At 39.5% G+C, this 26,124-nt stretch overlaps 1 protein-coding gene across 1 annotated transcript in view; it reads left to right on the forward strand.

Moving 5' to 3' along the window:
• Positions 1–2,101: 2,101 nt before the first annotated feature.
• Positions 2,102–26,124, forward strand: part of LOC136864086 (protein zyg-11 homolog B) — a 417,362-nt gene continuing 393,339 nt past the window's right edge. The window contains exon 1 of the mRNA XM_067140642.2: positions 2,102–2,263. Coding sequence (XP_066996743.2) covers positions 2,178–2,263 — 86 coding nt within the window. The 5' untranslated portion in view covers positions 2,102–2,177. The remainder of the gene's footprint in view (positions 2,264–26,124) is intronic.

Genomic DNA, 26,124 nt, shown 5'->3' on the forward strand with positions numbered 1-26,124 from the left:
ACATCATCTTAGTTAAATCGGGAAGCCGACCGTAACATGGGTTATGCTCGGGCTCCCGATAGAAGGAAGCTATATCCTTGAGTAACGGTTCGATTCAAATGGAATCGATCCGTAAATTATACCTCCAAAATGTCATTTTATTTCAGAAGCAACGCAGCAAGATATTGATACCACTTGCGGTATGGCAAGTGATTTATATATGTAACATGTGTGTAAATTCAAATATTGTTGCCACGTGTATCAAAGTTTTATACGTCAAATGGCGTAATAAACCGCTCCTTCTGGCAAATTATTTCAAAGGAAACCACTCTCATAATCTTTTTATTGTAGTTAGATAATGCCCTTTTTAAAGTAACAGTCACTTCCTAGTCCTATCATGGAGTCCTTAAATTCAAGTTACAATCGAGCCTTCCCCCTTTTAATTTTAAGTTGCTCCGTTCATCCCCGTGTTCTATTATGCCGTTATATTTATATTTGATGATTTAAATAATGAACCGACACCCCTGAGATAAATGCTAGTCTGGGACTCGGGAGGTGGACGGGTGCAATACATACATACATATATACTCATATCTCAAAATTGAATGTAACAGGCGTGAACTTTGGTATTTGCAATCTCCTTGAAACATAAAGAAACACGCCTTCTTTTTTTGGTAGGGCGGGGGGTAAATCAAATTAACGTTGGTGGGGTGAAAAGTAATTGGGACTAATTGATTTTACTGTTCATAATGTACTCATTCTGATCATAAACCGATTTTTTTAATCTTCCCTGGGTTCGTTTAAAAGAGCCATATTTTCTTCTGGAAAACTTAAAGTTAGATTACGATAGATTCTCCTAGCATATAAATGAAAATTTAAACACATTTGAAAAAAAATTAGAATGATATTGACCGTGCAATTGTTCACATCTATAATAAGGTCAATTATGCACGGAAGTATGTCATTCGTATCGCCAGAAATCCCGCGCGCTTTCATACGCGCGACAATGGTGCTGGTGGCATTGTCAGCAATGACAATGGCAGCAGATGTAATTTACCGCCAAGTAGCGGTATTGCATCTTGCTGTGGGGTCCAGAACATTAATAATAATAATAATAATAATAATAATAATAATAATAATAATAATAATAATAATAATAATAATAATAATATTCTGGACCGTTGTCAAAATGCGCGGACTGCGCTGGAAACGGGTCCTGGCCGGGTAATGACTAGGAATGCAGTCCGGCCGGGGGTTCAGTACCGCCAAGGCACCCAAGGCACTCCTCAAGGATTTGATCCATATTAAAAATGCTTACAGGAAAAGATGGCAAAGATTTAGGGACCCAACTGAATGGGTGGAATACCTGGACCTAGCCCGGGAAGTACGAAATCGATTGATGGAAAGAAAGATTGAAAAATAGGAGGAACTTTGCCGTAATCTCTCAGAAAACGAGTCAGATCGCGAATTTTGGCGGATTATATATAAAACGTTAAGCATTTAATTATAAATTTCAGTATAATACCGTAGCAAGGCACGGGTATCTTGCTAGTTGTAATACATTAGAATATTCCGTTGAAATATTAAGTCAGTAGGTCTTGCGCTAACAGGCTACTTGGTGTCTCGCAATAGTCCAGGAAGGTTAATTTTGGAAGCTTCTTGGAAACGTACGCAGCAGTACGAGGGAAGGACATAGTTTTGTTGCTGAGACGCTAAATCACACCGTATCACGTGCTCCTATCAGAAGGGCTTTTACTGTCAAGAACAGACACAACATCTATATATCTACAGAGTGGCGACGTACATGAGCTCTCATTGGAACGACATATCATGTGACATCAAGGGGGGAAGTGGGAATATGAAGAGGATTTATATAGATCTACACTGCGTGGTGAAGATCATTCTGCATCCAGCTTTCTTGAGTCTCCATTCTCAGGTAGTACACGGGCTTTTAGAGAGTCACTCTGCTATCTGAGTGCATCGCTGATGAGGTGCTTACACTCAATATTTCTTATCTGCTCTGTGAGACTTACTCAGATTATTTAGAAAGACAAGTTCATATAATATAGAAGGACTGGATGTTTTCCGTTCTCTCTATCCAGTTAATTCCGATGTGGAATTTCATATTGTAAGGCTGGTACTATGTTTTTGGTACTCAGTAAAATAGGGAGTGATAGATTCAGGGTGGAATCCATTCCATGAAGCAGATGACGAAGATGATGCTGTTGGAAGGGGGACGACAACTATCAACTACAGAAGCAGATGACGAAAAGATCAACCTCCGGTGTGCATTAGTAAGCCCTGTTATCGCAAGTCCGCGCGTGTTGTGTTTAATTGTAATCTGTCAGTAATTTTCAATTTTGGGAATAACTCGTTTTTACGGAATTTCATCCTTTTATGGAATAAAACCTTTTTATTTGTACATCGTTAAATAATTTACTTTTTAGTAGGTTCCCTATGATTTTCCACATGGTATTTAATGGTTAGTATCCTTATACCTCACGACCGGGATAGTCTCATTCATGTAAATTTAGTATATTTTAGATCTAAACTCGGTTTCAAATTACATTTAATTTCGAAGCCTGGCGCCCAGCTTGCAATTGTTGATAATTATCTATATCGTGACTCGTGGGCATGTTAATTACGATCGCCATCGAGGAGCAAGGTCATAACGACAATTTATCTTGTCAGAATTTAGTTTGTTCTGGTGTTTGATCCGTTACAATTTCCTTAGATATAAGTATCCTCATAAAAAGAATTAGACTCCTTTTTCAACACCCCCCCCCCCGCGCACGTTAAGCAGACAGTCCCCTCAAAAATGTGCATATTTCTTTATTGTTAAAGGATATTCGAAATACCAATTTTCCCGTCAGTAACCTTCAGTGTTAAAATATAAGTATCCCCATAATGAGAATTCATTTTTTTCACTTCATCTCACCCTCCTGCCTTAACTGAATTTTCCATAAACAAAAAATACGTTCCTTTATTTATTAAGGAGCTTCCAAATACCAATTATCAAGACCGTAACATCTTTAGTTTTTGAGGTATATGTATCTTCATAAAAATAATTCAACCTTATTTTCACCCCAACCCCCGAAGTTTATTTCCCCTCAAAAATGTGTGTTTCTTTATATTTAAAGGAGATTCCAAACACCAACTTTCGGGTCTGTAACATCTTTAGTTTTTTAGATATAGGTATCCTCAAACAAATAATTCAACTCATTTTTCAATTATTTTATCTCCCCTTCCACTTAGTTGGATTTCCCGAAAACAAAAGAATACGTGTTTCTTTTTTAAAAGGAGATTTCAAATACAAATGTCATGTCTGTTTCATCTTCAGTAAGTGAGATATAAGTATCATAAAAAGGAATCATCCCCTTTTACAGTCCTTTTTAGAACCCCCACCCCATAATTGTTTTTTCCGAGACAAAAATAGGTGTTACATTATTTTTAAAAGAGATTAAAATACCAGTTTCATGTCTGTACTATGTGGTAAGTTTTTGATATACTGAAGATATGCTCATTTTTAAATTCACCTACTTTAATACTCCCCACTGAGTGGATTTTCAGAAAACAAATTATGCGTGTTCCTTTACTTTTACAGGAGATCCAAATACAAATTTTCAAGTCCGTAACATCTTCAGTATTTGATATATAAGTGTCCTCATAAAAATAATTCAACACTTTCTTCAGTTCTTTTCACCCACCCCACCCCCTTAAGTGGATTTTCCGAAAACAAAAGAACACGTGTTTCTTTATATTTAAGGGAGATTCCAGTTACAAATGTTCATGTCTGTAACATCTTCAGCTTTTGAGATATAAGCATCCTCATAAAAAGAATTTAACTCACTTTTCAGTCCTTTATACAACCCCCCTAAGTGAATTTTCAGAAAACAAAAATAAGCGTTTCTTTATTCTTAAAGGGAATTTCTTAATACCAATGTTCACGTCTGTAACATCTTCAGTTTTGGAGATCTCAGTATCCTAATAAAAATAATTCAACCCATTTTTCAGTCATTTTCACCCCCAAGTGTTTTTTAAACAAAAATACGTGATTCTTTATTTTAAAGGAGATTCCCAATACCACTTTTCATGCCTGTAGTATCTTCTGTTTGGAGATACCAGTAGCCTAATAAAAATAATTCAACCCCTTTTTAGTCGTTTTAACCCCCGTTAAGGGATTTTTCTGAAAACAAAAAATACGTGTTTGTTTTTAATGGAGATTCCAAATACAAATTTTCACGTCTGTAATATCTTCAGTTTTGGATATACCTGCATCCTAATAAAAGTAATTCAACCCTTTTTCAGTCATTTTAACCCCCTAAGGGATTTTTCTGAAAACAAAAATACGTGTTGCTTTATTTTTAAAAGAGATTAAAAATACCTACTTTTCATTTCTGTAATAAGTTAAGTTTTTAGATATACTACAGAGTGCTCATTTTAACAATTCGCCCTCGTTAACACTTCCCCTTAAACGAAGGATGTCACGGACGAGAAAATTGGTATTTGGAATCTCCTTTAAAAATAAAGACATGTATTTTGTGGCGGTTGAGGGTGGGGGTGGAATCAACTTAAGGCGGCGTAAAATGAGTTGAATTATGTTTATGAGAATACAAATAAGAAGTGGACTTAAAACAATACAAACAATACACCCCTAAGGGGGTTTTGTCTGGGGGTGAGGAATGATGAGAAAAATATGCATTTATATGAAATAGTTTGAATTATGAAGTTGAAATTCCAAATGATATCCTAGGCGTTAAATAACAGAAGGTTTGAAAAAATTTAACCGCTCAGAGAGTTAAATGGTGGTTAAGATCCAAAAACAAATATGTTCATTCCTTCCTCCGAAATGGTTTAACGTACGAAGACAAAATTCCAATTCCAAATCCTAGGTGTAAAATAGGAAATATGTTTTAACTTTCCAACCCTATCTCTTAAACGAGGTTAGCTCCGTAAACGAAATTATTCATCCCTCCAAATCTGTTTGACATACAGTACAAAGTTGTAATTTTAGTTGAAGGGTGTTCTTTTATGTCCTATGTGTAAAATATCGTATACTTGAAAATATTTCTCTCGTAAGGTGTTTAGATGACGGTTGACCCTCCGAAACCCTTTTAGGCACTAACTTATTGTTTTATTAAATTTGGTCTTCTTTACTCTAGATGTTAACAAATATTTAAAAACATTCACCCCTTAAAAACTATATATTCCTCCATTACTGTTCGACGTACAAATTCAAAATTTCACAGGTTGGTCGCTTTTACATCCCAGATTTTAAATAAGGTAGGGTTTAACATTCAAATTCTTCTGTATGGGGTTCAAATGAGTGTTAGATCAGAAAAAAATAATCATTCCCCAAAAGCGTTTGATGTACGAAATGCCAGGCTAAGCTGACAGTGGACTCTCCAGAAAGTAAAACTTTGAATAATAATTTTCAGGTTAATACCGTAGCGAAGTACGGGTATCTTGCTAGTTTTATATACAGTATATAGATGTTGTTCTTGTTGTCATAGGTAATTTTTAATACTTCCTTAGTATTAGTCACATTCTCTGTCTGGATATCATCCTTTACAACCAAACTCTTTCCATACTGCTGACTGAATACTTCTGCCTTCTGAAGTTCGTCGCATACACACTCCCCTTATTCATTAATGATTTCTGGAATGTCCATCTTGGAACCTGTTTCTGCCTTAACTTACCTATACATACCCTTCCGTTTTTCAACAGCCGATTATGCTTGCCATCATGTTATCCCTCGCTGATTTCTTGCTAGATTAATCTTCCTAGTACGTTCCTTCAATTCCTCCCTACTTTCACAGCCACTTTCTTTCCAACCTGCACCTTCTTCGTAGTCTCTTTATTTCTCCGTTATAATATAGCGGGCCTTTACCATTCCTTACCTTCTGTAAAGGTACATCGCTTTTTTCGCATTCCTCAACAACTGCATTAAACCCATCTCACAATCTGTTTACATTTTTGTTTACCGTTTTCCATTGGTCATTGTTACTTTTTTTAAAACTCCCTCATGCCTGTCTTATCAGTCATATTCTACTGCCTAATAGTATAACTTTTAAGACCTTCCTTTCTATCACATTTATTTTTAACTACCACAAAAACAGCTTCATGGTCAATAATATCATCTATTGTTTCCGTTTTTCTATAGAGCTTATCTGGTTTTTCGAGCACAACGTCCGGAATATTCTTCCATCTAGTTGGTTCCATCACTTTCTGATTCATCTGACCTTCCCTGATTAACTTATTTGCCATTTGTTGGTCATGATTCCCGTTGTTCGCATTAACTTCCCAGTTGACATTTGATAAATTGAGATCACACGCTACAATCACGTTCCTTTCCAAACCGTTTCCCACATATCTTATCAAATAATTCCGAATCAGCGTCTGCGCCACGCTTTCCCGGTCTGTACACTCCAAAAATATCAAGTTTCCTATTATCTTTAGAGAGGAGCCTTACACCTAGAATTTTATGTTTGTCATCTTTAACATTTTCGTAGCTTACAAATTCTTCTTTCACTAGAATGAATAACCCCTCCATTCCTATCCTATCTCTACGATAGACACTCCAGTTCCATGAGAAAATGTCTGTACCCATTCTATCATATCTCAGCCATGATCCAACTCCTATTACAATATCTGATAAGTATATATCTGTTACATTACTTAATTCTTTTCCTTTCTTTACAATTATTCCACTGTTCAACTCTAATATTTTTATGTCATCCCTACTTAACTCTCAGATCCCTGTACACTTATCACCGCTCCATAGACCACCTCGCTTTAAGGAATATATTTCCCTATAATCCTCCTAAAGGAATTTCCTAACTTATACGTACAACTGCTGTTTAAGCGGAGGCCATCTGAACGCAGATCCCTATCACCTACTCACGTATTATGATCTAGAAATCTCACAACCAGTTTCTCACATACCTACTCCATAGTCCCATTTAAATCCCCAAACATTTTCCAGTCAATATCCCTCCTACACAGCATTCCACTGATAACAATCTCCACTTCCTTGAACTCCACCCGTGCTGCATTTACCAGATCCCATACATTCCCAAATATGTGGTTACTTATACCTACTTGCCGTCCACTGTTGGTACCAATCTGAAATACTACCACCTTCTACTTTATCTCCCCCTTCTCTTCTACATTCCTCAGCATCTGCCTTAACCTAATTCCTGAATAACACTCTACCCTGGTTCTCTTTCCTCCACACACTTTCCCCATATATTTGACAATGGAATCGTGTTTCGATTAGCCAGGTCGTATTGGGGTACTGTTAAACAGACAAACTTGTGAAATTTTGGTAATAAGTACAACCTATTCCAGCTCGGCGCTTTAGCTGAATGGTCAGAGTCGAAACCTTGATGCAAGTGCGATAATAGGTATAACTTGAAAACAATACTCTCTCGCCCATGGATAACTAATGTGGATATCGAGCTCGAATATTGTTATTATTACTATTATTATTATTATTATTATTATTATTATTATTATTATTATTATTATTATGTCCGGCTCCATGGATAAATGGTTAGCGTGCTGCCCTTTGGTCACAGGGGTCCCGGGTTCGATTCCCGGCTGGGTCGGGAATTTGAACCATCATTGGTTAATTTCGCTGGCACTGGGGCTGGCTGTATGTGTCGTCTTTATCTTCATTTCGTCCTCATCACGACGAGCAGGTCGCCTACGGGAGTCAAATCAAAAGACCTGCACCAGGCGAACCGTACATGTCCTCGGACACTCCCGGCACTAAAAGCCATACGCCATTTCATTATTATTATTATTATTATTATTATTATTATTATTATTATTATTATTATTATTTTACGATCGCGGTTATTATTATTATTTTACGATTATTATTATTACTATTATTATTACTTGTATGTATGACTGTGAAGTGTTACATCATGTTAGTATTTGTATTGTTATTACGTTACGATCGCGTTGTGTGTGAGGTTATGTCGTTAAGTATTAGTGTTATTATTATTTGCGTAGTCGAATGACCGTACTGTGTGTGAGGTTATGAAATATGTGTTGTACATGGACATTGACATCAATTCCATTTATTTAAATAACTGTACATTAATATTGTAATTTATTCTTACCTGTATATATATAAATTGTAATCCATAATTGTGAAACACTGTAACTTCCAGAATGGTATACACTCTAGAATGATTGAGAAGATTCTGTATACTATTTCTATGTATTGGACACTCTGGAACATTCAAGAAGGTAGTTTCTTTTGTAACGTATCTTTCTGAAAATCTGGCCAGATATATATATAATGAGACGATGTTGACGGTGAAGTCAGTTAGGCCTACTGTTGAGTTAATGTAGTGGTTTAGAAGTTATTGTAGCACGTGGATGACATGCGAGTTAAGGCAGTCTCCATGTTGAATTGATCAGTAGTCATCTATTTTCAACTGCTTTAAAGATGGCGGCTTTTTATATTCTTGAAGTGAAGTGCTTTTGTTTTGTGATACGGTGATTAAGGTTACATGTGTGTATTAATATGTGAATATGTAAATAAAAGTATTGCCAACTGACAGCATCTCGTGTGCGTCTGTGTGGCTACGTTAACTGGCGACCGTGACAGGATTCTACTGAATTTATTGGACTCGAAAATGAAGAACCAGAGGACCGTGGTCATGCTCAAACAGTTAACTTCCTTCATTCAGGCCCAGGCTAAGAACATCGAAGCCCAGTTTGGAGAACTCGACAAGAATATCGGAAAACTCGAGAAGAATATCGGGGCCCAGTTGGGGAAACTGGAGGAGAAAATCGGGGCCCAGTTCACGACCGGATCGACGTCAGAAGAGGGAGCCGAATACCCGATCATTGGACAGGAGATGGAAGTACGACGCAGCCCGCGGTCATGTTCGACTTGCGAAGAAGCGGTGGGAGAGTTCGGCGGGCGCGGCGATATCCACCAGCCGGGAGCCGACTGCCGAGTCCGGCCGCGGGAGGGGGCGAAGCGTGCCGATGGAGCACCGCGGGTGTTCGACGCCGAGACCGAACAACCAGACGACGCGACGGTGAATGGGCCGTATCAGCATGAAATCAAGAGCAAAGCGCTCGACAGCCGCAGTAAGCTCCACGGCACCGTGAACTGTCCAGGGAGGAGATTCAGCGTGGAGCAAAGCTATGGGGAGGCCCAGACGATGTCGCAGGAGATGGAGGCAGCGATAGAAAGGACACAGCCAGTGGGACCCTCTCTACGAGACCAAGGACCAATAGGGTCCGAACCGACAACCACGAAACGAGGGTGCCACCTGACAGAACACAAAGGTAGGAACGAGGGGGAAGCCAGCGGAGCTTCAAATGCCACGCATGGACCTGTGGATCACCATCACCAGGAACGAAGACACCGTCGACCGGACCCAACGGACCCACCAAGGGAAGGTGGTGCTCCCCGACGGAACGGGAGCCACCGGGCTGCGAACTGCGGACTTCGACAAAGCCAACAGGAGGGCTGTGTGACTGAGGTAGTCTGTGTGAAGTTAAATGGTGTGGACCAAGAGAGTGTGACAAAGTGTGGAAATTGTTTCAAGTAATAGGGGGGGGGGTATTGACGCAAGTGCCGTAATAGGTATAACTTGAAAATAATATTCTCTAACTCACGGGTAACTAATGTAGAAAACGAGCTCTATTATTATTATTATTATTATTATTATTATTATTATTATTATTATTATTATTATTTGTATGTATGGCTGTGAAGTGTTACATCATGTTAGTATTTGCATTATTATTGCGATACGATCGCGTTGTGTGTGAGGTTATGTCATTAAGTATTAGTGTTATTATTATTTACGTAGTCGAATGATGGTATTGTGTGTGAGGTTATGAAACATGTGTTGTACATAGACATTGATATCAGTTCCGTAAATGTAAATACCTGTAAATTAATACTGTATTTTTCTTACCTATATATATATATAAATTGTAATCCATAATTGTGAAACACACTGTAACTTCCAGAATGGTATACACACTAGAATGATTGAGAAGATTCTGTACACTATTTCTATGTATTGGACACTCTGGAACATTCAAGAAGGCAGTGTCTTTTGTTACGTATCTTTCAAATCAAATCAAATCAAAATCTTTATTTGCAAATGGGGTGTCTACCTCGGTGGCAAATAGTACACTAAAATACATTATTGTCAAGCACTAAATTTTAAATTAACAAGAGAAGAAAAAAACATTTTCTAGAATACAATAATATACAATTTATGCTAACAAGTTTTTCTATTAAACAAACAGATCATCCTTAATAAATTTATATTGTTTACAAAATTCAACTTATAATATCTCCTATACCTACAAACATAGTCAACTCATATACAGTATGTGGAATTTCTTCAAATAATACTATGCAACTGGTATAAGATTAACATTTACATTGCATTTATTTACTTTTTTTACCCATTTTGGAATCTAAGTAGCATAACGACCTGCTGCATCTTAACCAGAGCCCCTTTTGCCACCACTTTTCAGAGTTCCTGAAGGGCCTTCACAGCTACCGTAGTGGTCCCAGGGTCCTCGAAGTCCCCACTGTACTTCACCCCTACAGGCAGTCCCCTACTTTGGCTGTCCAAACTCCATGGACCCGGGGATGGAATTATTTTTTTTAAACACACATTTTTTATTTACAGTAGCCTGCACTGGTCGAATGCCCTCTAATATTTCATTTATTTTCCCTGTTGCTGTTTATTCTCTTCTTGAATACCTGTACAGATTTTGGAAAAGGATCAAACACTACCCCTGGTAAATTGTTCCACTCCTTCACGCCCTACCCAATGAATGAAAATTTACCCCAGTCCCTTCTGCTAAAATTCCTTTTAATTTTATACTTGTGGTCAGTTCTGCCAATATAATTATTTTCCAACTGAAGCCTCTCACGGATTTCTCCCCAGGCTTCTTCTCCTGTATAGGCTCTATATAATCCTATAAGTCTAGTTTTTTCTTTCTCTTACTTAAAGTTTCCACCCAAGTTCCTCTAACATTTCTGATACACTACTGTTTCTCCTGAAATCCCCTGTTACAAATCTTGCTGCTTTCCTCTGCACACTATCTATTTCTTTTATTAGGTATTCTTGGTGAGGATCCCAAACACTGTTTGCATATTCTAATAATGGACGAACCATACTTAAGTAACTTTTTTCTTTTAATTCTTTGTTGCATCCTTTAAGTAGCCTCATCATGACATGTAACGATCTGTATGCTTTCCCAACAATGTCATTAACATGACCCTTCCAGTGCAAATTACTTTCAAATCTCACACCTAAGTATTTGCACTTACCATCTTTTGGGATAATTACCTCATCCAAAGTATATTCAAATTCAGTTTTAAAGCTCCTGTTTGTAAATGTTGTAACAGTTGATTTGCCTCCATTAACCTTCATATTATTTTCTTCAACCCACTGTTGGATACTTTCAAGGTCCCTTTGTAACTCTGAACAATCCTCAATGATATTTATTTCCCTATAAACAATTATATCATCTGCATACTATCTTATTTTTGATGTTATATTGTTCCCTAAATCATTTGTGTATATTAAGAAAGGTAACGGACCGATTATACTACCCTGTGCAATTCCCTTCCAAACTTTCTCTTCCTGTGATATATTATTTCCTACTTAAACTTTCTGAACCCTTGAATTTAGAAATGTTCTTATCCAACATATAACCCTTACGTCCAATCCTCATCTCTCCAATTTCTTTAATAATATTCCATGTTCCACTCTATCAAAGGCTTTGGAAAGATCTATGGCTATGCAATCTAACTGGCCTCCTGAATCCAACTGATCTGATATGTCCTGCTGAAATCCCACCAGTTGTGCCTCACAAGAAAATTTCTTTCTAAATCCATACTGGCTCCTCATGAACCAATTTTTATCATCACATATCCCTCTGATGTACTTTGCTATTGAACTCTCCAGTATTTTACAAACTATACTGGTCAGGCTGATTGGTCTGTAGTTATCTGGTTTCCTTTTATCACCCTTTCCTTTATAATTTGGTACTATTATAGATTCCGTCCATTCTTTTGGTATTACACTATTATTTATGACATAGTCAAAGAGAAATTTTAAATAAGGCACTATGTACCACCCCATTGTCTTTAATACCTCCCCAGTAATTTGATCACTTCCTGCTGCTTTTCCTTGCCGAAGCAGTTGGATTTCTCTGAAAATATCTTCATTTGTGAATGAGAAGCTTCTTGTTTCCCTATGTGTCTCTCCCTCTCTATCTTCTGTTACTGTTTCCAACTCCTGACAATCTTCTACTGAATCTCTGAATTCCCCACTAAATGGATTTGCTTTCTCAGTATCTGTTGAATAGTGTTCACCCCCTTCTCCCACCATTGTAGGAATTTGGATTCCTTTTCCTTTTTGATTCACAATATATGAATACATCTTTTTCCATTTCCCTTTGTGGTCATTACCCTCTTGAAGTATGTCATTCATATATTTCTCTTTTGCTTCCTTTTTCACTCTATTCAGTTCCCTCATTAAATGTTCTCTAGTTTCTCTATTCTCCCTACCCTCTTTGATATTCCTGTTTACTATTCTACATTTTCTTTTTAATTTCCTTATTTCCCTTGTATAATAAACAGGGTCTGAGGTCATTTTACCCTTCTTAACAGGTACAAATCTCTTCTCTCCTTCCCAAATGATTCCTTTAAATTTAGCCCAAAGTGTATCCACATTATTCCCTTCACTTATCCAACAACTGAATTGTGATTTAAGGTAAGTCCCAAATTCATCAACTTTCGCTCTTCTGTATAGTTTCTTGTCTTGTGTGACCCTCTTATTAAGCATGTTTGGCACAAGTCCTACATCCTTTATTACAGCCTTATGGTCACCTATTTCTTCAATTACCTCAGTTTTGTCAACAATTTCCCATGGTTTAACCAAGAATACATCTAGCAAGTTGTTGAGATGAGTCGGTTCTTGTACTACTTGTGTACATCTTCCCTCCCAAATTAACTTATTTGCCAGTTTCTGTTCATGGGCTTCAATTGCAGCTCCATTCCATTCAACTTCAGGCAAGTTTAGGTCTCCCCCAGTTATTACCATAGCATTATTATTGTTTTTATGAGTATAATCTATTAATTTCTCAAATATTTCCATGTCTCTTTCCTCTCTTACAGGCCTATATGTTCCTATAATTCCCACCTCCTTCATATTATCACAAACTAATTTTATCCCTAATATTTCATCCCTTTCATCGGTAAACCATTCATGTGAACAATAAGTTTCCTTCACCAGAATAAACACCCCCCGCCCTTTTTATCTCCTCGGTCTCTACGATAGACTGTATACCCTTCTGGAAATACTTCTCTATTACCTACCCCGTCTCTCAACCATGCTTATACTCCTATCACCACATCAGTCTCATAAGATTCCATCAATGTACTGAATTTTATTTGTTTATTTACTACACTCTGACAGTTTACCAAGAGCAATCTCAGACCCCCTTCCTCCGTAAAACTTGACTTTTGTAATTGGGTAACATTTGACTCATGAGTTGAGAACGTCCCTGGAACCCAGATATTTGTACATAGATCTTGATTTAAGGATCTGATTTTTCTGGCAAGTTTCCCTGTATATGCCAATTTAGTGGTATGGGTTTTCTTAAGTGCATATTAGTTTGAACATCTCTGTTGATAATTGTAGCGATTTGTCTACAGAGTGTTGCTTTTCCATTACCATTCAGATGTAACCCATGCCTAGTGAACATTTGCCTGCCAAGACCTAAAGTATCTACCACATAGACATTTCTAAAACTCTTACTTAATCTCTTGATTTTTATATTTACATCATGTACAGCTTTGTTCACACACGAGTCTTCTATAAGGTCATACCTGGGTGGCATATTAACTACAATTACTTTTGAGTCAGGTAGTTTCGAAATCTTATCTCTGAGGGTCGTAATTAGTTCCTCACCTTCTTTTGCAGCAATGTCATTTGTACCACTCACAATCACCACGTAGTTGTACTTCTCTAACACAGGATCACAACTTGAAAGGACGTCTTCAGTTTTGGCACGCGGTTTTATTAGTCCTAAAACCTCAGTTTCTGGATTATGGAGCTCATCCTTGATGCCTTCTGCCATACCCCGCCCTTGACTGTCTGCGTAGAGATGAATTTTTTGCGATCTTGACTTCCGGGTGGTTTTCTTCTTCTGTAGGTTATCTCCACTGGATTTAAAATTGTTTGGAAAACTTGATGTGTCTTCTTCTGGAACTTGTTGCAATGACTGAAATCTATTTTGGCACTGCAAAGAGTTTTTTCCCGGTTTGAAGTTGTACGTATTTTCCCCCATATGTTTAACATTAGGCCTAAAATGGCTAAGCGTCACTTCCGTCCACGGCGATCTTTCTTCTCCACTGTCTTCTTTATCTTCCAGTTTCTTTATTCTGTCCTTTAAACTTTCATTTTCAAGTTTCAGAGCACATAAGTCTTCTTGTAGCACTCCTAAAATCTTAAGCATAGATTCGTAAGTCTCTCTTTCTTGTTGTTCTACCTCACTATCAGTTTGTTTACACTCGGGACACAGCCACACACTTTCTTCAATATCAGACCTATTTACAATAGTTGCACAACGAAAATGGTACCATTCATCGCACTTACGACACAGAATCCCATTTTTAACTACTCTTCTGCATTCTGGAAATCTGGTCAGATATATATAAATAGAAGATCTTGACGGTGAAGTTAGTTATTGTTAAGTTACTGAAGTTGTGGTTTGGAAGTTACTGTAGCACGTGGCTGACATGCGAGTTAAGGCAGTCTCCATGTTGAATTGATCAGTAGTCGTCTGATTTCAACTTTTTTCAACGTGTAACCTCTGTGGTATTCGGTGATAGTTGTCAACTGTTTAAAGAAACACCTCTTGCGAGTGACATCTGAAGCAGTGAAATATTGTTTTAAAAGTACGAGTATCCACATCATTTCAGAATTGAAAATTACCTTTTGATATGTAACAGTGTGAGAAAAACTTGCTTAGCATACTAGTAGGTGCCAGCATTGTAGGGGACCAAGTGGCGAGTTTGTAGGAGCGTAGCTTCATAACACACTAGTGTCTTGAAGTTAAGCATAAGTTACGAGTAAGCAGGGCAACAGAAAATAGACCGCAAATCGCACGACATACGCCCCTACTAACCTTACGTGTTCGCTCTGTGTAGGAAAGGATTGTCCCCTGCTCTGACTAGCGGCGTAACCGCAAGGTAAACACAGCCAGTTCCTACGCCCCATATTCCATGAGTCATGTTGGCCCTGGTATAGTGTGCGGAGTGTAGCCTCGTGGTGAACGTGACAATATAATGGCACAACAACGCCATCTGGACCCCGTTATGCAGGGTAGAATACTCGGCCGCCTGGAAGCAGGCCAGACACAGACGGAAGTCGCCGTATCCTTGAATGTGCCACAAAGTGTCATTTCCAGGCTTTGGAAACGATTTCGAGACACAAGAGATGTTAGGCGTAGGCCAGTACCAGGTAGACCAAGGGTAACCACCCCACAGCAGGACCGATATCTGGCCTTAACCGCCCGACGAAATCGGAGTGCACCTGCAAGAGAATAGCCGGCGGAGCTTGCAGCCGACTCAGGGGTTGCCGTTTACCGACAAACTGTGTACCGGATGCTCAGAATAGCAGGGCTGTTTGCCCGACGTTCAGCGGTGTGCGTCCCGCTCACTCCAGCACAGAGACGGGCCCGTTTACTGTGGAGCCGTAAACATCGAAACTGGAACATGAATGAATGGAGGCATGTGCTCTTCACAGATGAATCCCGCTTCAGTTTTCAGAACGATTCCCGTCGCACATTAATCTGGAGAGAACCGGGTAGCCGATACAACCACTGGAACATCGTGGAACGGAACCAGTATGGTGGTGGTAGTGGCGCTATGATGTGGAGTGGCATCGTTTTGAATGGCCGTACGGACCTGCACATCTTCATGGGTGGTCCTAGGAACACTGTTAACGCTCGGAGATACAGGGATGAGGTACTGAGACCACATGTTCGACTCTTAAGAGGTGCGGTTGGTCCAGACTTCCTCTTAATGGACGATAATGCCCGACCACACCACGCTGCTCTGGTGGATGAATTTCTGGCTGAGGAAGACATTCATCGCATGGACTGGCCATCGAGGTCTGCGGATCTGAACCCTATAGAACATGCCTGCGGTGCATTAGGAAGGCGAATTGCATCCCGTCAGCTTCCACCAAGGACCCTCCAAAACCGTTAGGGGTAACCATACACCTTATTGACAGCATATATTGTTTTAGAAGACATTGCCAAGTTTTGTTAGTTGTTGTCATAGGTGTACCTTAGCTATCAGAACCTTTCTGACACCGTATTTTTGGACAAGTTGTGTGACTTATGGTGTGTGAGTCAGCTTCCGGTTGTTCAGCAATCCGTCTGACATTCCTATCAGGCGGTATGGACTCGTTTAGTGATTATGCTTAACTTTTGGACACTAGTGTAATAACATGCAACATGGACATTGCTTATAATTTAACTTGTGTCGTGAGTGCGTAATTGTGAACTTATGTAGAATTATTTAGTGAAATACACTGGAGGAAGAAATATCCAAATATTATAAATAAGGAATATAGAATACGGAAATTTAGGCAATATATTTGTCGAGGTAACATATTAAATTGATTAAAGTCCAAGATTACACATTAATATCCGCGCGAGGAAAGCCGCCACAAATGTGCCATGCTGGTCGATTAATTACGGCGTAATCACCTGACTGCTGAATGCAGGCATGCAAACGTGCATGCATTGTATCGTACTAGTGCCGGATGTCATCTTGTGGGGTGAGTTCCATGCCTGTTTCACTTGGTCGGTCAATACAGGGACGGTTAATGCCGGTTGTGGATGACGCTGGAGTTGAAGTACAATGATGTCCCATACGTGCTCGACTGGGGACAGATCGGGGATCGACAAGCCAAGGCAACATATCGGCACTCTGTAGAGCATGTTGAGTTACAACAGCGTCTTGGGGGCGTGCATTATCCTGTTGGAAAACACCTCCGGGGATGCTGTTCATGAATGGCAGCACAACAGGTCGAGTCACTATACGGACGTACACATCTGCAGTCAGGGTGCTTGGGATAACCACGAGAGTGCTCCTGCTGTCATGGGAAATTGTTCCCCATACCAGAACTCCCGGTGTAGGTCCAGTGTGTCGACACCGCAGACGGGTGGAATGCAGGTGCTCACCTGGCCTCTTTCTAATCAGCACGCGGCCATCACTGGCACCAAGGCAGAACCGGCTTTCATCGGAAAACAACCCGTACCTCCACTGCATTCTCCAACGAGCTCTCGCTTGACACCACTGAAGTCGCAGACGGTGCTGGTTTGGGGTAAGTGGAATGCACGCAGCAGGGCGTCTGGCACGGAGCTGTCCTTCAAGTTACCGATTTCAAACAGTTCGTTGCCTCACTGTGGTGCCAACTGCGGCTCGAAATTTTGCTGCAGACGCAGTCCGCTGCAGCACAGCCATACGCCGTATATGGCGGTCTTCCCTCTCGGTGGTCCAACGGGGACGTCCGGGGTCCGGTCTTCTCGCGAGCGTACCTTCTCGTGACACTGCTGTCAACACTCATGCACAGTGGAGACATTCCTGCCAAGTCGTTCTGCAATAGCGCGGAAGGAACATTCACCTTCATTTAGCCCTATTATATGGCCTCGTTCAACCGCAGTGAGCTGTTGATAACGGCCTTTTCGTCGTCGTAAAGGCATTCTTGACCCAATGACAATCACTCCGCCGAATCTCACAGGTAACCAACGCTCTAGAACGAATCTCACATGGGAAATCATGGGGCCGCTTCTAGCGCCACGGTAATGCGATTTGCGGGAAAACTGAATCAACGTCATCTTTCAGATGATAAAAACACACCTACCATCGTTCGTTAATCTAGCACAACTCCATCTTGGTGTTTGGATTCTTTTCCGCCAGTGTACAATTTCTTCTTAGTTTCAACTATCGTACTATTTGCGACGGCTGACAACTGTTGGACAAACCGTTTAATTTTAGGAGCTTATGTGAGAAACTAGAAATTGTTCAGTCTCGAAAACCTTCTCCAGATATGCCCAAACGTTAAAGGGAAGCATGAAACTAAAAACCGGGGGTACGTTCACCATTTACAAACTTCGCTGTACAATAAAACCAAATGGATTTGCTTGAAGTTACGAATTTAATTTACTGTTCTGCTGGCCACGTTTACTCTTTGCAAGAGACCGAATTGTTTGGTCGGACACTGATTATGATAATCTGAGTAACTTGCACAATGCCACTCCAGAGCATGAGAAATCGCAGTCACACATTTCTGCACTGTTACAGCTGAACAAGTTTGGAAAATCTAGAATTGATGTTCTGCTTGGTGCCCAATTGCGTGCACGCACTGTACAATATAATGAGACCGTTCGGAAAAACGGATACGTGCTCAAGTGATTTATTGATGTGTATTTTTAGCTATTCACGAATTACCTTTCCGAGGACGTTCTGAGTGTGAAGATTCTTTGAACAGGGGTGCTTATTTGGGTGCATTGAATTTAATCGTCACTTACGATGCGACATTAAGTACACACCTAGAAACATCAATCGTGTTTCGCGGAACTTCAAAGAGGATATAAAATGACTGTAATAAGGGCTGTCAGTAATGTAGTTTTGGAAAAGTAAAGTCAGAAATAAAACACGCTATTTTGGTTGCCCTTCATCTTGACGAGACTTCAGACATTATGAATTTGTCTCACCTATCAACCACTCTGACATACGTTGATTCTAAAGGTGGTAAAGCTCACGAAAGTTTAATTCCTTTCACTGATGTCAACGCAAATCGAACAGCCAATGGTTTGCTTGAACATGTGAAAAACCATTGTTACTGAGTTTGACTTAAACTATAGGTTGGTTGCACAAACGTTCGACGGAGCAGCTGTGATGGCCGGCCACATGAGTGGACTAGGAATCAAAGAAAAAAACCTCTTTCCGAAGGCCGTTGTTGGTTATAATTAAGGGCTACCCATGAGTCGAGTTGACTTTAAAATTTTACGATGTAACATAATGATAGCATTGTTAAAGCTGTAGTAGAGCCAGGATATCTTTTGACAGGTGTTTATGGATATATTCCAATAACTGATTCCATTTCTTTAGTCACAATCTTAATCTGATTTTGTCAGAGTCAATTTCCTGTATCAAGGAATGTAGAGTGTCTTTCCAGAACTTAAGGGAATTAGGGTCATTTGTTTCACAAGTCCCCTAAACGACCTTATGAACTGATAGAATTTACAGCAAAGAGGATGCATAGCAATGCTCCAACACGGTGGAATTTATCATATCATCTTGTTCACACAGTGAAAGAATATCTCACTTGATTCCTTGAATTCTTTCGGAGTGTATTAGATGAAAGTTTAAACTGGGACAGTGAGTTGTAGCGGCACAAGGTTTCATGAAATTTCTAATTAGCATTGAAACTTCTATTTGTTTCAGATTTATATCAACATTTTTAAGTTAACTGATAACCTTCTCAATATCCTTCAATCCAAGCATTCAGATGTCCTATATTGCTCCCAGAAAGTTCAAGAAATCAAAAGAGATATGCTATACCTCAGGAATAAGTGCGACGTAACTTGGGCTTAGACTCTGGCATATCATAGTGTCGAAGACTCTCCACCAACTAAACGACAATGCTGGAAAGAAGATCAAATAATTTCAAGGAAATGCCTTTACCATTCTACTTTTGACAACATTATTGTACAATTAGATGAACGATTTTGGCCATTAAACCTGTTACAATTTAAATCCTTGGTGGATCATCTGTAGTATGAAGCGTACAAAGCTACTTTACCTCTTTCTGCTTTTGAAAATCTTAAACTGTCATATAAGGGCTTTTTTTATTTTATCCGATACAAGGATGAAATTATCATGCTGTATTCGTTTGATGAATTTTATGTTCAACACCCTCATCTGTTAGTGTGCTCCCTGAAAAGCAAACAATTGAAAACAGTTGAAAGGTCGTTTTCAGCTCTCAGGAAGATTAAGACGTTTCATAGGTCAACGCAGTGTCAAAAGAGACTTGCGGGCTTTGCAGTTCTGTCCATAGATAAGGAAATTCTGCATCAACTGAAAAGCATAGACACATTTTATGATAATGTCATCACAATATTCACAAAATAAGGGAGACGACTACATTTCAACTTCAGGTAGATTCAAAGGAACAGAACATCCCGTGGAGGAACTTATTGCATACTTTTGTTAGTAGTGGAACATACAGCGGACAATAGAAGAACTTCTAACAAAAACATAGTAAATAAGTCACTAACAATTTTAGATAGGCCTATGTATACAATACAATATGCATGATGCTATTGCATCAGGGTCATTGTTATTTTAAATGGGCTTCCACGCTGAAGGGTGTGAATTGCAACGGGGCAGAGACTTTCCTAATGCATACATAAGAGTTCAAGGAACTTTTTAACAGAATTTTGACGGGTGATTCATGAAATAGACGTGATTTCTACTAATCTGTGCACTTTTATGTAGGAAACTGAACACATCATGACACGCTTATCTTCTTTTTTACGGATTATGCACTGTACTCAGCAATAAATAAACTATGTATATACATCTCAATAAGTTAATTGCAGTTTAAAAAATTATATCGATTTTCTTTATCTAGAGATGTGATGTTGTTAGTTATTTTTTGTTTCCTGAAAATCAAAGATTTGACATGATACCGTACGCTCTGCTTAGAGGTTCTCCTATTTTCATGAGATTACACTTAAGTCTATATGGTTAGAGCTTGGTTACATTCTTTTATATCCTAATGCACGCTAAATTGTACTTCCTACCTCCGGTAATTAGTAAGTCCTATTTTGGACAGTTTACCCACTTTTTGAAACCACCGCATCCACTGGTAGAGACCCCTTACCGAGACAACAGGTGTTCGCATTTATACAAGGCAGACATTCTTCGAAAATATAAACGATACAACAAGGGCGTGTTATAACTTTGTTGATTGTTAGAGTGGAAGTTAAGAGGATGCCTTTAGATATTTAGGATTTTCATTTCTTTGCCATATTCAGATCGTAGCTGAGTGCTAAGGATTATCGATCGTGTGTCACTGGGTGGGAACCTAGATTGGTGGTTGAAGTGCATGGAAGGGGTTCTTTGGATAGCCATGCCAAGCCAGGGCGGGTGAAATGATGTAGCTAGCTTACTCCTCCTAGATGAAAGATGAGTTTCCTAGTTTGACACAGGGAGTCGGTACCACATGGAATTCTATAGAACGTACTTCCTACGTCCGGTAATTAGTACGTCCTATTTTGTACAGTTTCCCCACTTTTTGAAAACACCGCACGCCACTGGTAGAGACCCTTTACCGAGACAACAGGTGTTCGCATCTATCACCAGTCCACGGAATACCAATGATATTTGGTCACGTTGTACATAATGTATTAGTGATTTTACATGTTTACTATTTCAGTAGAGCTATCTAAGCGGATGGAGTTGTACTCTGTGACCCCCAAACCCCATGGCGCTACAGCCCTTGAAGGGCCTTGGCCTACCAAGCGACTGCTGCTCAGCCCAAAGGCCTGCAGTTTGCGAGATGCCCTGTGGTCAGCACGACGAATCCTCTTGGCCGTTATTCTTGGCATTCTAGACCGGGGCCGCTATCTCACCGTCAGATAGCTTCTCAATTCTAATCACGTAGGCTGAGTGGACCTCGAACCAGCCCTCAGGTCGAAGTAAAAATCCCACAACCCGGGGCCTCCGGGTAAGGGGCAGGCACGCTAAACCTACACTACGGAGCCGGCTGTACTCTGTGACTTGGTTATAATTAAGGGCTACCCGTGAGTCGAGTTGACTTTAATATTTTACGATATAACAGAATGATAGTATTGTTAAAGCTGTAGTATGGCACAGAAAATCTTTTCACAGGTGTTCACGGATTTATTATAATAACTGATTTCAAACAAACAAACAAAATGTATGATGACAGAATAACATTACGTTCAATTAACAGTCATTTGAAGTTAACCAATGCTCTGAAAACCACTTATGTTTTCCGGAATAGCGTTTCCTTACCCGTCAGGTGTTAGCCTGAAGATTTATTCAGCATTTATTCATTAAATTATGTCGACATGCGTGAGTAGAATATCAAAGGGGATTCTGGACCACCGCAGCCTCTGCGCTAGTGCGCGGCCCCCCCCCCCATGCGGGGGCCTCTCACTTGCCAGGGCGCGTGTGGAATGTACCTCCCTGTACGGGGGCCTCTTGCTGTCAAGGCTACACACAAGTGTGGAATGTTTCTCCTTGCGACAGTTTTCTACTGCTAAGCATATGGTGTGTGTGTTGGGTAACGACACTTGTTATGGTGCATGATTGTGTGTCCTTTACTGAAGGGCAATGTAAGACAAAGCATGCTAACTACTAACCCTACTCTCCTAGTAGGGATTAAAAAACTCTATTGAGTGTAATGATGTGATTTGATTAATCAATTTTTTCTAACCTACTTACCTATAATCATTTATGATATTGATTAGCTCTGAAATCGTTCATGTTGTTGACAGGAAGGACATCCAGTCGTAAATCTCCACGTTAGATAATCGCATTTTATATTAAATTCACATTTTTCTCCCATACTAGATATCTAGCACGAGTATTTTGTTGAAAAAGAACAAAATGAATAAATGACATCTATAAAATATCACTGTACTAGTTAACACAAATAGATAATTATTTTACTCAGATAAAGTATGAAATCAGAGGCTGATTACGAAATTCCGTTGTTACGAGCGCGAAATAGGTATTTTACATACGGAATGAAAGCAGGTAGCCATTTTGTTAAAGTTCGCTGCATACGTAGTCAACTGTTTGAACTCTTCGAGGTCAAACACCCATACATGGGAATGCCATGTCTGCGATTCCTTATTATCTTTGTCCAAGATGTCTACCACGAGCATTTTGTTGAAAAAATGCAACATCTCTGAACTATTAAATCAGTTAGGGGGCACATGAAATGCTATCTTATCAAAAATTATATCGAATATATACGTTTAGCACGGAAGACGAAATAATAAATCGTTTAATGAATCGGTTAGGGGGACACATGAAGTGGCCGCGAGTCAAACAACATAGAATAAGAAAAAGCAATAAAACGACACCAAAGAACTTCTGTGAACAAAGACATCAAACACGACCGTGTTCGACAAAACAAAAGATGAACGCGCTGCCACGTAGCAGAAATACTGGTGGAAAATCCGTGAAATAAAGCATGTCTTCTCTAAAATAAAACATTACGAATTATTCCTTAATCATCCTCCGAGTTGAAACATTATGTGAGTAAAAGCTACAATTTGTCACACCCACGCAGGTAGGTCTTATGATGATAGGAAAAGAATTCTGTGGGGGAAGAATCGTGGCTTATAGCATTTGCCTGGTGAAAAACAAAAACACGTGTATGCTTATATAGCTTAGGAAGAATTATTCAAACAACTCGAAAAATAAGTGGAACATCACTGTTTTATTTACCTGTTATTTCAAAATACATTTTTAAATTATTTCTTACATGCCTTACAGTCCTTAATCATTGGATTCGGACCGTCAAAATCATCATTATCTCCTCCACGATGTCTGAAGTGACGAATGCAACGTCTACAAATTGCTATTTCGAGTAATGCTTTTGTGTAGAAGGAAAGTTTCTCCCATGCCTCAACGGGGATGATCGAACTGACTCTCTTCTGGGTAGCTAACTAAAGATGTGAGCGAATTCGCTTGTTTAAAAACATGTTAATCCTAGGTGTAAGATAATCTCACATCATATTACCAGACACGATTTTATTGTGCGTAAAAATAATATTTCGTACACATACGTTTTAAGTAGAACGGGCTAAAGTTTCGCTTCGTAGTGAATATCAAACCCGGATGTTTTCTGCAAGCAGCTTTCCCCTAAACTGGTCAAAGGCCTACCGCTTTCGCGGTCATTGATGGTCATGGTCGTGCTTTGACCACGGTTTCATCCCCTCAGGCTACGAAGAAGGATACGTAAACTGAAGTGCGGCACGCAGGTTACTAGCAGATGTTGAACCCAAGCGGGTTTTTAGAAAGTAGTTTTTCAAATTACTTGTCCCCGTCAGAACGGATATATATAGTGCGATTCTCTTGCTGAAATTACCACAATGTTTCGAAAGATTTGGAACATCTACGGTACCATGTCAACTGTGCATCGAAACCTCTTTGCTAAACTTGTAGCGCTGCAGGAAATTATCAGATTAAAAGAGCAGTGTGAGCTGAATAGTACTAGGGAAGTAGAGGGCGCGTTTGAACGCGCTGTAGGAAAGAGTATTAGAGATTTTACTAACGAAGAGTTTCGCCTGTTAGTTGGTCTGTACTTTCATGTTATTTCTCAGCGCGAGAGTCCACACTTCCCACAATTCTTTCCCCACGGCTTCTGCTACTTTTCCTGTAGCACTATAATAATAAAGCTAGGGGAAATAATTTATTCTTACAGAAGTGACGAAGATGTAATTGGTGAGTTTCAACTTTTTTAATTTCAAGAAAATGTCTATTGTAGGATCGGGAAAGATTTAATTTTACATTAAATTTTCCTTTCGATATAGTGGAAGAAGAAGTGGGAGAGCCTGGAGGAGGAGGAGAATTTAATTTATTCGAGCCGTTATAGGTGAGTGTATATATCTTTTATTTTCTTGCTTTCTTTTTTTCTGCTCTTTTCTTCTCTTGGCACAGGCCAGAGTAAAGTGTAGGTTCCACCGAAGTCCCAATCAACATCCATGGCTGTGACAATATGGAAGTTGCTGGGGTATGGATAGTGCTGAGTAATGACATTCAGAGCACGAGTAGTGTATATGAGTGTTATGAAAGGTGCTGCTCATAGGGTCAGTTGTGCTACAATAGTACTTTCTGACCCAGGGAGGAAAGCAATGGCAAACTACCTCACTCCTCATCTCGCCTAGTACGCCTCATTTTGGTGCTGCCATTGGTTTTTTTGGGGTTTCCTTATAGCCGCAAATCCTTTGGTGGTGCTATTTGAGGATCCAACAAGCCTCTGGGCTGATGACCTAACAGGCAGGAAGAAAAACTAATCTAGGAGAATACCTTTTACGTCGCACTAACACAGATACGTAAAGGAGTGGGAAGAAAAAAACCGTAGCTATATGTATATATGTTTCTTTATTCTTAGGAAAGAAAGAAAGAAAGAAAGAAAGAAAGAAAGAGGTCTAATTTTAGGGGAAAATATAAGGTTATCTTCAGTTATATTGTATTTAATATAAATTATTAAGATACATGATACATAAATGTTTCGAATAAATTATGCATAGTTGAGGCGAAAATATCTCCTTGCTTGAGGTAATGTCCAACGTTGTCATCAACAAAACAGTCCGACTCGTTGGCTGAATGGTCAGCGTACTGGCCTTCGGTTCAGAGGGTCCAGGGTTCGATTCCCGGCCGGGTCGGGATTTTAACCTTCATTGGTTAATTCCAATGGCCCGGGGGCTGGGTGTTTGTGCTGTCCCCAACATCCCTGCAACTCACACACCACACACAACACTATCCTCCACCACAATAACACGCAGTTACCTACCCACGGCAGATGCCGCCCACCCTCATCGGAGGGTCTGCCTTACAAGGGCTGCACTCGGCTAGACATAGCCACACGAAATTATTATCAACAAAACAAACAGCACTGTTTCTTGAGCAAGGGAAGTCTGCAACAATAGAGAGGTCACTATAAGTTGGTAAATCTATTAGACATTAGAGAAGAAATTGAAAAAATGATTTATATTATACTAGCGTACTTACCATTGGGTTTTTTAGAATACATATTCCTTCGGAATCCAAGAATTATGCGTGGCGTCGAAACCTAGCCAAGAGAATAACACTTTGTTGTCCTTTCTGCGTAAAATTTGATCAATGAGGTATATTTTAGGATGTTTTGTCTTCTGCAGTTCTTGTTCATAGAACTTTCCATATATTGGTTTATCTTGATAGTCGTGAAGCAAGTAAGTTCTGGGTAATGTTTCTTTTACTTTTCTTACAGTAAATAATTCATTACTCCAATTAGGATTATAGCC

This window comes from Anabrus simplex, chromosome 2 (genome assembly GCF_040414725.1).
Source record: "Anabrus simplex isolate iqAnaSimp1 chromosome 2, ASM4041472v1, whole genome shotgun sequence".
Lineage (NCBI taxonomy): Eukaryota > Metazoa > Arthropoda > Insecta > Orthoptera > Tettigoniidae > Anabrus > Anabrus simplex.